Source organism: Microtus ochrogaster, chromosome 2 (genome assembly GCF_000317375.1).
Source record: "Microtus ochrogaster isolate Prairie Vole_2 chromosome 2, MicOch1.0, whole genome shotgun sequence".
NCBI lineage: Eukaryota > Metazoa > Chordata > Mammalia > Rodentia > Cricetidae > Microtus > Microtus ochrogaster.
Genome location: NC_022010.1, coordinates 22,864,980 through 22,877,624, shown reverse-complemented (window position 1 = coordinate 22,877,624; position 12,645 = coordinate 22,864,980). Strand labels below are relative to the sequence as shown.

At 51.0% G+C, this 12,645-nt stretch overlaps 1 protein-coding gene across 1 annotated transcript in view; it reads right to left on the bottom strand.

Moving 5' to 3' along the window:
* Positions 1-11,799, bottom strand: part of Eln (elastin) — a 46,029-nt gene extending 34,230 nt beyond the window's left edge. Inside the window, exons 1-4 of the mRNA XM_013350475.2 lie at positions 11,500-11,799; positions 3,235-3,309; positions 1,707-1,739; positions 825-857 (exon numbers count right to left, since the gene is read on the bottom strand). Coding sequence (XP_013205929.2) covers positions 825-857; positions 1,707-1,739; positions 3,235-3,309; positions 11,500-11,584 — 226 coding nt within the window. The 5' untranslated portion in view covers positions 11,585-11,799. The remainder of the gene's footprint in view (positions 1-824; positions 858-1,706; positions 1,740-3,234; positions 3,310-11,499) is intronic.
* Positions 11,800-12,645: the final 846 nt, after the last annotated feature.

The window sequence follows — 12,645 nt, the reverse complement described above, 5'->3', positions numbered from 1 at the left end:
CAGCCCCTCACTGGGGGATTCTAGGCAGGTGCTCTACCATTGAGCCACACCCCAGCCCCTCACTGGGGGATTCTAGGCAGGTGCTCTACCATTGACCTATATCCTCAGTATTCTTTCTACCTTTTATTCTGAAACAGGTCTTGATATCTATCTGAGGCTGACCTCTCTAACTCAGAACCCTCCTGTCTCAACCTTCTAAGGAGCTAAGATCACAGGTGTGTGCCACCAGACCATGGCCTCCACCTGCTTCTTATTCCACAGCTTTCCATTGAAAGACACCCTGCCACTTTGCCACCTCAAAGCTGAGAGTGACCACTGTTGGAAGGTCCCAGCACTGCTGATGAAGCAGAGCTATGATTTTTTTTTCCTTACTAGAAAATTCCATGATCTAGACACAGCTGGAAGGAGGCAGGGAGGTCATCTGGGGCCAGGGGTCAGGTTTAGCTTAAAGTTGAGCTCACATCTGGGTCAGAAGTCAAATGTCTAAATATAACGTCTGGGGTCTTCCATTCTAAGTGCTGCCTTACAGGAGACCATGGGGACCTCAGATGCTGCTTTGCCTGAGACATCAGGGTTTTTTTTTTCTGGGACTGGGAGCAGAGGACACTCTCCAGGAAGCTGGCACATTGGGCCCATGCTGGACATAGGCCACTGAACTGCCCCCAACCTCCTGTGTCCGGCCAACTTGTGGCCTGACTCTAGCCTGTTGATACCTGTTGATACCTGATAGCTGCTGCCTACAGCTCCCTCCTTTTGGATCCCTTGCCAGGCATGGCTCTGTGAGTCCTACCTTCCCCATTTCAGGGGCCTTGCTTAGATCTTACCTGGTTTAGGTGGTTTTCCTCCAGGTCCCAGAGCTGCAGAGAGAAAAGATGATGATTGAATGGCAGGGAAGAAGTGACTCACTTCCCTTTCTCTGTCTGTCTTTCTCTCTCTGTCTCGGTCTCTGTCTGTCTGTCTGTCTGTCTGTCTGTCTGTCTGTCTGAGACAGGGACTCATGATAGCCCAGGCTGGCCTCAAATCCATGATATAGCCAAGGATGACTTTGAACTCCTGAATCTCCTACCCCTAACTCCCAAGTTCTGGTATTACAGGCATGTACCTCCTCCCATCTCTTAGTACTTATCCATTGCTTACGCCTGCCCCACAGTAGAGGGTGAAGGCTGTATGTGGGTCTCTTCCTCAAGTGCTAGAGGTGATGCCTAGAAAGTTCTCTTGCTTAGTCATGGAGTCCCTGGGAGCCCATCTTTCCCTCTGGAGTTTGTTGAGTGACTGCTTCCCGGCTTGTTTTGAGATTATGTCTCGTGTTGTTCAGGCTGGTCTTGAAATTGCTATATAGACAAGGATGACTCTGAATTCCTGATCCATAGTTTCTACCTCCTCAGTGCTGGGGTTATAGGCATGCACCAACATCTCCAGCAATTTCTCAGTTTTTTTTCCCCTCAAGAGGAGTTAATCTCCACCTGGCAGGATTGTTGAGAGAGGAGATCAAAGAAAATATAAAAGTAGGTAGGGGCCATGAGGATCCTAAAAGGGCCATCAGGGTTTTGTTTTTAAGTAGGTCTCTTTCCCAGGGGATGTTCAACCTGTACAACATTAGTTGCTGGGATCTCTTGAAGACCTGAGGTCTTATGTATGTTGGGGGGGAGTCATGATGACACCAAGATGCTTTGATTGAGGAGCCTCAGGCTAGTTTCTGAGCTTACCTCCTGCTCCTCCCAGTCCTCCAATACCAGCCCCTATTGTGTGCATTGAGAGAGAGAAACATCAGAGGTTAGTATCCAGACAAGCCACACCCCATCACCATCAAATTCTAGCTGTAGAACTTTGGGCAAGTCAACTCCTATGACCCAGTTTCTTTTTCTGTCTTACTGACTCAATAGCCTTGTGTCAGTTTGTCCTAGGATGGAACTAGAGGGACTTTTGACTTCATATCAGTTATTTTCTTTCCATTTTTTCATGTATGTGTGTCTGGTATGCGTGTGTATATATGCATGTGTGCATGTGTGTGTGTGTGTGTGTGTGTGTGTGTGCATTCCTATGGAGGCCCAAAGTTGATGTCTAGAGTCATCCACCATCACTCTTGTACCTTATTCGTTGGTGCAGGGTGTGCCAATCAAACCCCAAGTTCACCAGTGTGGATAGCTAGCTCGCTCCACAATTACAGGCATTCGCCATGACCCATGGTTTTTGAGATGCTGGGGCTTCACACACACTAGGCAGATGCTCTACCCATCAAGCTGCATCCCCAGTTTAGTCGCTCTATTTATCTTCTCTGTTATTCGCCTCTGGGGGATTGCCAAGAGTGGGATTAAAGCTTTGAGGACTGCGAACCCTTCCAATGACAGGAATGTGTGAAGGCGCCAGCCTCCTGACAGCAGGGATTATGCTCCATCTTGTACAATATTTATGCTCTTAATAGATGTTCCATTAGCAGCTTTTCTTAGGGTGGAGACTACGCAGCTCAAGCTGGCTTTGAACTCTTGACTCTCTATGTCTGGGATGCTACTGTTACAGATGGGTGCCTTCACATCTCGCTCTACTGATTGGATTGCTTTTTTTTTTTTTTTTGAGGCAGTGTCTCTCACAGCCCAGGCTGGCCTGAGCTCCTTCTATAGCCAAGGGATGTCCTTGAATGTCTGTCCTTCCATGCTGGGATTTACAGGTATGCAGCCACTATACCTGGTTTAAGCAGTGCTGGGGATGGTACCCCGGGGTTTTGCACATGCTAGGCAAACACTCTGCTAACTGAGCCACATCCCCAGCCTGGTTAACTTCTTCAGAAAATGAGCCTGATTTGCCTGTCCTCAGTGGCAGGAACGGAAATGTGATAAATTCTCTGGCCTATGAACTAGCTCAGTGGGTAAAGCTCATTTGCTGCCAAGCCTAACATATTGAGTTTCAGCCCTGGGACCCACACAGTGGTAGCAAAGACCCGATTCCCAAACGTTGTCCTATGGAACTGGGCATGGTGTCACATGCTTTTAATCCCCCCCCTCCCCCCAGAGGATCTCTGTGAGTTCCAGTCCAGCCAGGGATACACAGTGGGACTCTGTCTCAAAAAACAAAACAAACAAACCAAGAGAAACACCCAAACAAAAAGAGTTGTTCTCTGACCTCCATGTGCAAGCCCTAAAAATAAGTGTAATAAAAATACTTAAAAATATTCTATCTCTCATGAGCAATCCATCCCCATCTGTCATAAACAGGCGTGTGGAAACTTCATGTACTTACCTGGATAATAGACTCCGCCAGGAACTCCACCAGGAACTCCACCGGGAACTCCACCGGGCACAGCTCCTGGAACCCCTAGAAGGAAGAGGGTAGACTCTGATTAGCCAGGCACTCAGGCTTTTTGTATGATTGTTTTTGGGACAGGGTTTCACTATGTCGTGTAGCCCTGGCTGCCCTGGAGCTTGAAACCAGGCTGTCCTCAAACTCACAGACACCCGCCTGCCACTGCCCCCTGAGGGCTGGGGTTAAAGACATCCATCCACTGCCTGTCACCAACCGTGTTTTAATGAAGATAGAGTGATTATGGTATTGTTTATCTATAAATCAATGTCTGAGGGTAAACAACATATATATATGATATTACATTATATTGGTTCCTTTTGTGTATGTGTGCTTAGCAAGCACTCTACCACTGAACCACACCCCAGCCCCTCACTGGAGGATTCTAGGCAGGGGCTCTACCACTGAGCCACACCCCAGCCCCTCACTGGGGGATTCTAGGCAGGGGCTCTACCACTGAGCCACACCCCAGCCCCTCACTGGGGGATTCTAGGAAGGAGCTCTACCACCGACTTGACCCCAGTTCTTGTTTTATTTATTGAGACAGGTCCTCACTACGTGGTTCAGACTGGTCTTGATCTTGCACCTCCTTCCCCCATCCCCAGCCTCCTGAGAAGCCAAGATTTTTTTTTTTTTTTTTGGAGCCTGTCCTGGAACTAGCTCTTTTTTTTTTATATTTATTTATTTATTATGTATACAATATTCTGTGTATATGTCTGCAGGCCAGAAGAGGGCACCAGACCTCATTACAGATGGTTGTGAGCCACCATGTGGTTGCCAGGAATTGAACTCAGGACCTTTGGAAGAGCAGGCAATGCTCTTAACCACTGAGCCATCTCTCCAGCCCCCAGAAGCCAAGATTATAAGCATGAACCACCACACCTGACTTTGTATTTTCTCATTCTTCCCAAAGTGTCTCAATGAAGCCGGAGGGGCAGAAGTTCTGAATTGTAGTTGCAGTAGACTTGAAATCAGGCCCAGAGAGGTTAAGGGAAGTGGTTGGGGCCACACAGCTGGGTAAACATGAAGCCTGGAGCAAACCCAGGCCACTTCTCTGAGCAGGAGGCTTAACACTGTTGACGAGAAGGGACCTGCCTGTGGTAGTGACTGGATCAACATCAAGGCAAGGGACTCTGCCTACTTGCTTTACCCATGACTTTGCTCAGAGCTGGGCGGCAAGGCTGGAGTCAAATGTAAGAGGGCAGGCTGGGTGGTGACATCAGTTAGGAGTTAGCTGCTGTCTGGCTTCAGCCATTCCTACTCTGGTAGGATAGTGCTAGGTCAGTGTCCTTGGCCCCTGGGCAACTCTCTTTGGGTGGGGTTCTGGCCACCACCCAGGGCTGTTTTGGGAGGCGCCAGGGACTGGAGGGGGTGGGAACACCATGAATGAGCCAATCGAATAGTTTCCTAAGGAACAGTTAATTCCAAGCCAAGGTCACGAATTTAGTCCCCAGGGACCAGCCAAAGCTTTCATTGGAGATGCTGGCCCTGGAGTTGTTGTCATGGCAACAAATGGAGACTCCTATACTGAGCCATGACCTCTAATCTTGACAAGTCACCTTGTCACCAGGGCCCAAACTCTACTTTGCTGAAGGGACCCTGAGAGTCATATGGTGAGGGATGCAAGGTGGGTGCCAGCCAGTCATGTAGCTTTTCAGTGGGTTCAGGGAGACCTCTTAGCCAGATGTCTGTGTGTCTGGTCTCAGACACTGGGTGACAATACACAGCTGGGCCTGCCTGGTCCCTGGACCTTGTCATCCTAAGCAGAGTTAGGAATGTCTGGCCACCACGGGCAGATTGTGCTAAAGTCCTGGCGCCACCACCTCCTGGGGTCTGTGCCCCTCCCCTTGTAACCCTTGAGAGACTGAAAGCCAGGCCTGGATGGTCTCTAGTGATCTGCTCAGAGCCTGGGGGCTCAGGGAGGGTGGCCCCAGGGATCTGAGTCTGCAGGAAACAGACTTCTAGCATTGTCCTGAGCTGCCAAATACACATGGCCCCCCAAGCTTTTGATACCCTCCCAGGCTCTGGCCTCCAGCTCTGAGCCCCAAGCGGGGAGTTCCAGTCTCTGCCTCTCTCCTGCACTTTCTCTCCTTCTCTTCCTGTTCTTTCCAGTGCTGCCTGTGGGAACAACAGGAACAAGGGAACAATGTGGTGGGAAGGCAAGGGGACCCAGGGTACAGCCCTCTGGCTTCTCTCCCAGATCCTCATTCGGTGTGTGACCTCAGGCAAGTAACTGCATCTCTCCAGTGCTGGGGTGACAGACCTATGCCACCCCACCTGGTTTGTTCCAGGCCTGGGAATAGAACCCAGGGCTTCATGCTCGCTAGGCACTCACCCTGCCAATGGAACCACCTCCTTAGCCAGGCCTCACTTTTTTTTTTCTTCCTCACAATGTAGGTGTGAGGTTTGCTGCTTCGCATGGTTGCAAGCATTCAAATGAAAGGACAGATCCTAGTCAGACCCCCGGACAGAAATAATTGTTAAAAGAAGGTGCTGGTCATCTTGGGTCCCCTGTTTTCTCTTAGTGCATGGCTAGGCCCAGGTATACAATAGGTACTCAATAAATGATGAGGGAGGGAGGCAGAGAGATTGGGTGGTGTCTGATTTGTTTCCTCACTCCCCCATAAGGCCCCTGGGGGTGGTCTTGCTGAGCCCCTGACTTGACTAAACCCAACGTTCTCTCTCTTAGCGTTCTGTTCTCCAACACTCTGTCTATAACCAGGTTCCCTCTTGAGGGCGCTGTTACTTCCCCTCTCTCCAGCTCCTCTCTGTTTTCCACAACCGTGTTTCATAGCCCAATCACATTGGTCCAGCGTCACACCCAACCCGGGACACCCCAGATAGTTGGAATGTTGTTTTGAGACCGGATCTCATTGTGTAGCATAAGCTGGTTTCAAACATGAGATTCTCCAGCCTCAGCCACTAGAGCGCTGAGAGGGCAGGCGTGTGCCACCAGGCCTGGCTAGAGTTTTTGATTCCTGTTTTTCACTGAGAAAACAGAGAAGGCTGAGTAGCTGCCTTCTCTTATCTTGGCTGCCAAGCCTCATGGCTTGAGTTCAATCCCCAGAACCCGCATGGCGGAGGGGAAGAGTTGACTCCCCGTCATTGTTTTCTGACCACCCCCCACAGTGATATGTGCATACACACACAATAAATATAATAAGAATAAAGGACTCTGTAGATAGGACATGTGGGCACACACCTGTAATTCCCGTACTCAGAGGTGGAGACAGGAGAAGTGTGAGTCTGAGATCACGTTGCACTTCCTAGAGAGCTGGAGGCTTTCCTGGGCTACACAGCGAGGTTCAGGCTAGCCTGTGCAACATAGCAAACCCCTTGTCTCAAAAATCATACACTGCTTATGGAGGTCTCCCCGCCCCCCATGGTCTTCATTCCCACCATCTCTCCTTTGTGCCAGCAGGGTTTCCTACCGAGAACATCCTCACCTCCCTCCAAGTTCTCTTCTCCAAGACCCTGCTGGAAGTCTTCGCCGCTCCTTCTCCTAGCCCGCCACAGTTTCTCCTGCCTTCAATGCTCTGTTGGCCACAAGCAGCTGGCTTGGAACACACTTGTGTCTTGTTTTATGTGAGTCTGGCTCATTCCTCCTGCTAGCCTTGGGGCGAATCTCATCTCTCACATGTGTGAATCATGACCCTAGACTCCCAGGGATCCGAACAGTCCTCTGACCTGGGCTAGAAGCCCCGAAAACACCCCTTAGTCCTCTGCCTGTAAACTCTCCGAGAAGGGAGATTTTCAACCCTTTCGTCTGTGTGGTCTGCACTTGGCTTGCTCCTGGGCAGCAGCCTGCTCCTCAGCGCCTCAGATTGTTTTTGGTTTTGCCTTCCTCTCTTCCTCCCTCCCCTCCCTTTGCCTAATTCTCCTCTCCTCTCCTCCTTTTCCCTCCCCTCCTTTTCTCTTTTCTCCTGTCTTCTCTTCTCTTTTCTAACACAGGGCTTCTTTGTAGCCCAGGCTAGCTTGAACTCTGTATATAGCTTAGGCTGGATTTGGGTTTACAATCCTGTCTCAGCATCATAAATCCTGGGGGATTAAAGGACTGAGTTCCCATATTCAGTTAAATTTTTCTCTCAAGAGTCCCCTCAGATTCTCTGGAGAACCCTCCCTGAGTCCTCTCCATTTCGGTTACCTGTTTATATACCAATCACCAGGGAGAATTAAGCCTTAGAAACTGGCTGGGTAGGTCAGGGGCAGTGATGGGCACTGACAATCCTGGTACTTGGCAGGCAGAGGCAGGAGGATTGCTGTAAACTGGAGAGGACAATATGTCCTACCTACCAAGTTCCAGGCCAGCCAGAGTTACATATTCGAGAAACAAAAGTATTCTTTAACCTTAGGAAATTGGATCCAGGCTCAGTGGTTCACAGATGTAATTCCAGCTTTCGGGAAGTGGAAGTGGGAAGATCAGGAGTTCAAGGTCACCCTCAACCACAAAGTGAGTTCAAGGTCAGCTTGGCCAATATATGACCTTGTCTCAATAAAACAAAAACAAACACACAAACAAAAAACAAAATAAGACAAAACAAAAAAACCCATCTTAGAGGTTGGGCTCAGAGGTAGCACACTTGCCCAGCCTGCACAAAGCTTTGGGTTCAGTCCCCAGCACAATCCCTCCCTAAACAAACAAGCAAACAAACAAAAAGAACAAACAACAACAACAACAGAACAATAAAAACCAAACAAAAACCCAAAATAACAAAAATCAATAACAAATAAATAATTTTAAAAACCTAGAAAAGTAAAGATAGGAGCTAATTTCATGGCTCATCAGATCCTGAGCAAATTGTAAGAGAAAGTCACTCCACAGCTTTGCTGTCCCATGATCCTCCAGTGGATATATTTTTGGCAGCTGTCAAGTCGCTACTGTTACCCTTGCACCCAAACCCCAGGGATGCTTAGGGGCTGGGTGCTAAAAATAGGGATTTTTTTTCCCTTCCGCAGCCAGGGAAACTGAGAGTCAACCAGATGCAGCACCTTGGCCTGGTATCTATGTACATTTGACCTTGCCACTAGGAGGTTAGCGGGGCTAATGGGTCCTGGCAGGGGGCTCTGCCAAGCCCAAATCCAGTGGGGCAGCCTGGATCGAGCAGAGAAAACCTCGCCAAGATGCTTGTTGTGTGTGTTTGCCAGACCCTTTGCAAAAGTTGTTCATGCTCCTGCGTTTGGGTGAGCTATCCCTTGCTCCAACCAGATGCCCAGAGCGGGATCAAGGCACTAAATCTTTGGCAGCTTATCAGAGGCACCTGGGGAGCTGTCAACCCTCAAATCCCTCGAACAAGAGCCTCCACAGATCAAATAGAGGAAGAATTCTTAGGTCACGGCATAGGTCCAGGCAACCATCATGCCCATCAGGTTTATCCTGAGATAAACCTTCAGTGTGTAAGTGTGGGGGGGTATGGAAAACATTTCTGGGGTCAGGAAGATCACTGAACTTCGTTTTATGTCCAATCCTATAACATGTACTTTTTTGAAGGAAGAGTTTCTTGTAGCCCAGGCTAGCCTAGAACTCACTCTATAGATGATGATATTGAACCCCTGATCCTCCTGTCTCCATCTTTCCAAAGCGCAAGGCTACTATAGGCAAGGGTGCTACCATGCTTGATTTTTTTTTTCTCCTTTTGGTGACCTTTTATTTTAATTTTGTTTTGGGGGGGAATAGAGTCTCACCATCTAGCACAGGCTGGCTTGGAATTCCCTCTGTGGCACAGTACTCACAGCCACGGTGATCCTGCTGTCTTAGTCCGGGGAGCTCCTGAGCCACACCTGGTTTATATAGCCCCTCTAACACAGGGGCTGACGCAAGCCATTAGTCAGAGGAAATGTTACTATCACCCCCATCAGCGACGAGGAACTGGTGCCCATGACATCTTTCTCTTGGGGAGACCAGGCTCCCCCTCCCGGGACCAGACAAGTGGGAGACTAGGTAGGTGTGACCAAATGGCCAGCCCCGCGCAGATCTCTGACCTCTTAGGAGTTCAGTGGACTCAGAACAAATCTTGAAAGGCCTCATCAATCCATATGCCTCTTGCTTGAACCTAGTGACTCCGGCCACCTGGGACAGAGTTGAGATTTATCTTCACGGGGGAATGATGCCAGCGGAGTACTGAGTGATGTCACCCAGACTACAAGGGGGAGGGTTTGTTCTGCCCTTATAGGAAGACTCCGCCCCAGGGCTGTCTCTCCCCAGTATTCCCTGGCACTTCCCCCACCCCCCTCCTTTTTCTTTTTCTTTTTTTGACTCAGGGCAGAAAGCTGGCTGATATTAACTTCCAGTGATGGCCTTAGCCTGCCTCAGGCTCTATTTCTGTACCTTTCAAGAAAGGGTCTTGTGTAGCCCAGGCTAGCCTTGAACTCCCTCCACAGTTAAGTGTGACCTTGAACTCCTGATCCTTCTGCCTCCACCTCCTGAGAGTTGGGACCACAGGTGGGAGCCACCACCACACCTGGTTTGTGTGGTGCTGGGGGTAAAACCCAGGCCTTCTAGCATGCGAGGCAAGTGCTCTATTAGCTGAGTTCCATCTTGTGCCTTCTTTTAGATTCTTTTGAGAGACGATCTCACTGTCTAGTTCAGGTTGCCCTCCAACTAGATAGCCTCCTGCCTCAGGTGTGTTCAGATAGTAGTTTCTTTATGATGAACTAGTATAACCATCGAGGGAGGAGGGCGGGCAGATGTTAGGTGACCACATCTGGAGCAGGAGGGGCAGGTGATCCAGAGTCACGGCTCTTACCCACTGGCTGGCTGAAGCTGTAGGGTCCTCCTGTTGGTACCTATAACCCTCTGTCTCGTCCCAGTCTAGGAACTCTTGTCCTCCAGTGGGCTCCTACCCTGAGCAGGTCAGTCTCATGGACCTGCTGCTGCTCCCACACAGCCTCTGACCACAGCCCAGCCCTGCCCTGAAGCCCCCTGTCCCCAGTTCAAGTTCAGGTTCCCACGACAAGGAGGGCTCTTAAGGAAGCCAGATTCCACCTAGATGACCTCAGCAGATGGCCCATGGGTTTGCACCTCTTTCCCCATGGCCGGATGCACCTTCCCTCTGTGAGCCATCTCCTTCCTCCCCCATAACCCAATGTGCCTGGTCCGGACACGTAGCAGAGGATCAGAATGATAACTGGCAGCTCAGTGTAGCCTCTGACACCAGCTGTGCCCTGTCTGCCGGGAGATGGGCACCTTTCCCAGCTCACCCCCTGGCCTGTCCTCCACCCCAGGAAACCCTCCTACGGCAAAGACTCGCACTCACTTACAGTGACAACCTACACCTGGGCACCAGACTTCTTCAGGATGTTGGTTTTTTCGAGACGGTGTCATGTAGCCCATATGGCCTTGAACTCACTACATAGCCAAAGACACACTGAATTCCTGATCGTGGGGCCACCACACAGGTGTGCATCACCATGCCAATCTGGTTTACCCAGGGCTTTGTGCGTATTTAGCAAGCGCTCTACCAATGGAGACATCCTTAACCCTCATTCATGGTTTTTTTTTTTTTTTTTTTTTTTGAGATGGCGTCTAGTTGGCTTTGAACTTACATGCTGGGAACACAGGTGTGGCTCACCGCGCCCAACTGTGTGTTGGACTTTGGCAGGTCCCACCAGACAACTTCATGGTTGCCTCCCTCCACCTCCACCTGTCTAGGGATGGACTCCTCAACAGACCATACCTTTCCCAGATACTTCTCCTTCAGGGACATGATCGGCCAGATCCTCACATTGACACCTGTGCAACACAGTGTGAAACACCACACACACACACACACACACACACACACACACACACACACACACACACACTCCCAGCATCCCCCAAGCAACCAGGACCGTCTCTCCCCAGGCTGGTATGTGTACAGGTGTGCAAACCGCCTCCACTGGACAAGCACCCAGGTGGCTCCTAGGACCGCCCCCCTCTCGAGCTTGGACAGAGGCTAGGGACCATCCTGATTTGTGGAATGCATGTTTGACAGGATCCCCCTCCGCGGAGCTAGCTCTCTAGAGGAGACAGTTCCCAGGACCCTGCCTGGAAGAGGGACGGGGAGGGGGGGGGATCTGGAGGCGAAGGGCTCATCCATCTCCGGGATCCCCCATCAGTCTTGTCTCCTGGCCGGCTGGGTCCCGCAGATGTAGGCAGCATGGGACCGGCGAGGGGCAGCATGGGACCAGCGAGGGGCAGTGTGGGACCGGCGAGGAGCCCCTTACCTCCAGGCTGCGCGGGATGGAGGAGGTTGAGCAAGAAGATCAGCAAAACGCCAGGCTGCGGGACTGCCGCTGTCAGACTCGCCATCTCGGGGAGGACTGCCCCAGCCTGCTCTCTGTGCCTCGTTTTATCCCCAAAGCGTAATTGCTGCCTGGTAGGCTGCTGTGAGGGAGGGAGGGAGGGATAGAGGGCGGGTGGGAGGAGGGCGGGAGGAGGGGGAGCTGGGAGAGGGGGTCGCGGGGGAGGGGGCAATTACGAAAGGCCAGGCTCGCAAGCCTCCTAGGCTGAATCTGCCTGGACTATGGGTCTATTTTCCTGCACACACACACACACACACACACACACACACACACACACACACACGCGCGCGTGCGCGGCTTTCCCTCTGTAGCTGTTTGCTTGCTCCTGGCCCTGTTCCCGCCAGAAAGTGCGAGGGGGCCTTTGCCAGGACAGTCCTCTGGAGAGGAAGCAGGAGGGAGGGCCCAGGCAGCCCAGCCAAAAAATCCCAGCCCTAGCCAAGGCTGGAGTAGCCAGGCCCCCGCCCCTCTGACTGGGCCCCAGGCCCAGTGTGGGGACACAGGCCAGCTGTCCCGCGCCTCAGCTCCCACCCTGGCCCTGCAGACACCCTGACACCCCCAAGCCTAGCTAAAGACAGACCTTACCCAAAACTGGGCTGGGAAGGTTGATGGGTCTAAAGGGGTCTGCCTATAGAATCTGTAGGCAGAATTGCCTGGGAAAGAAAACCAGAGGCTATGGCACCGTGGGGCATTTTGGGGACAGAATGGGGATGCTGACATATGATCTATTCATTGTGGTTGAGACAAGGTCTTACTCATCTGTTTGAAGCCAGGGAAAGGGTGTTGGATAAGTCTAGGATCTATGGTTGCAGAAACCAAGGGGCTGAGGTCAGGTGAACGGCTTGGGAGTGAAAGTCATATATTCAGTGTCTCCCAAGGACTCCAAGATGCTCCTTGCATAAGGTGTTGGTTGGTTTTATACGGGCCACGAACATAATTTTGCACCATCCCTGAGCAAACCAGTGTCCAACAGAGGTCAAACTGGATCCTAAGTGCCAGTGCCTGGTGGGGAACATGGAGGCGGGAGCTCCATGCAGATGATGATCAGCTTAGTATTCTCATTGCTTGGTC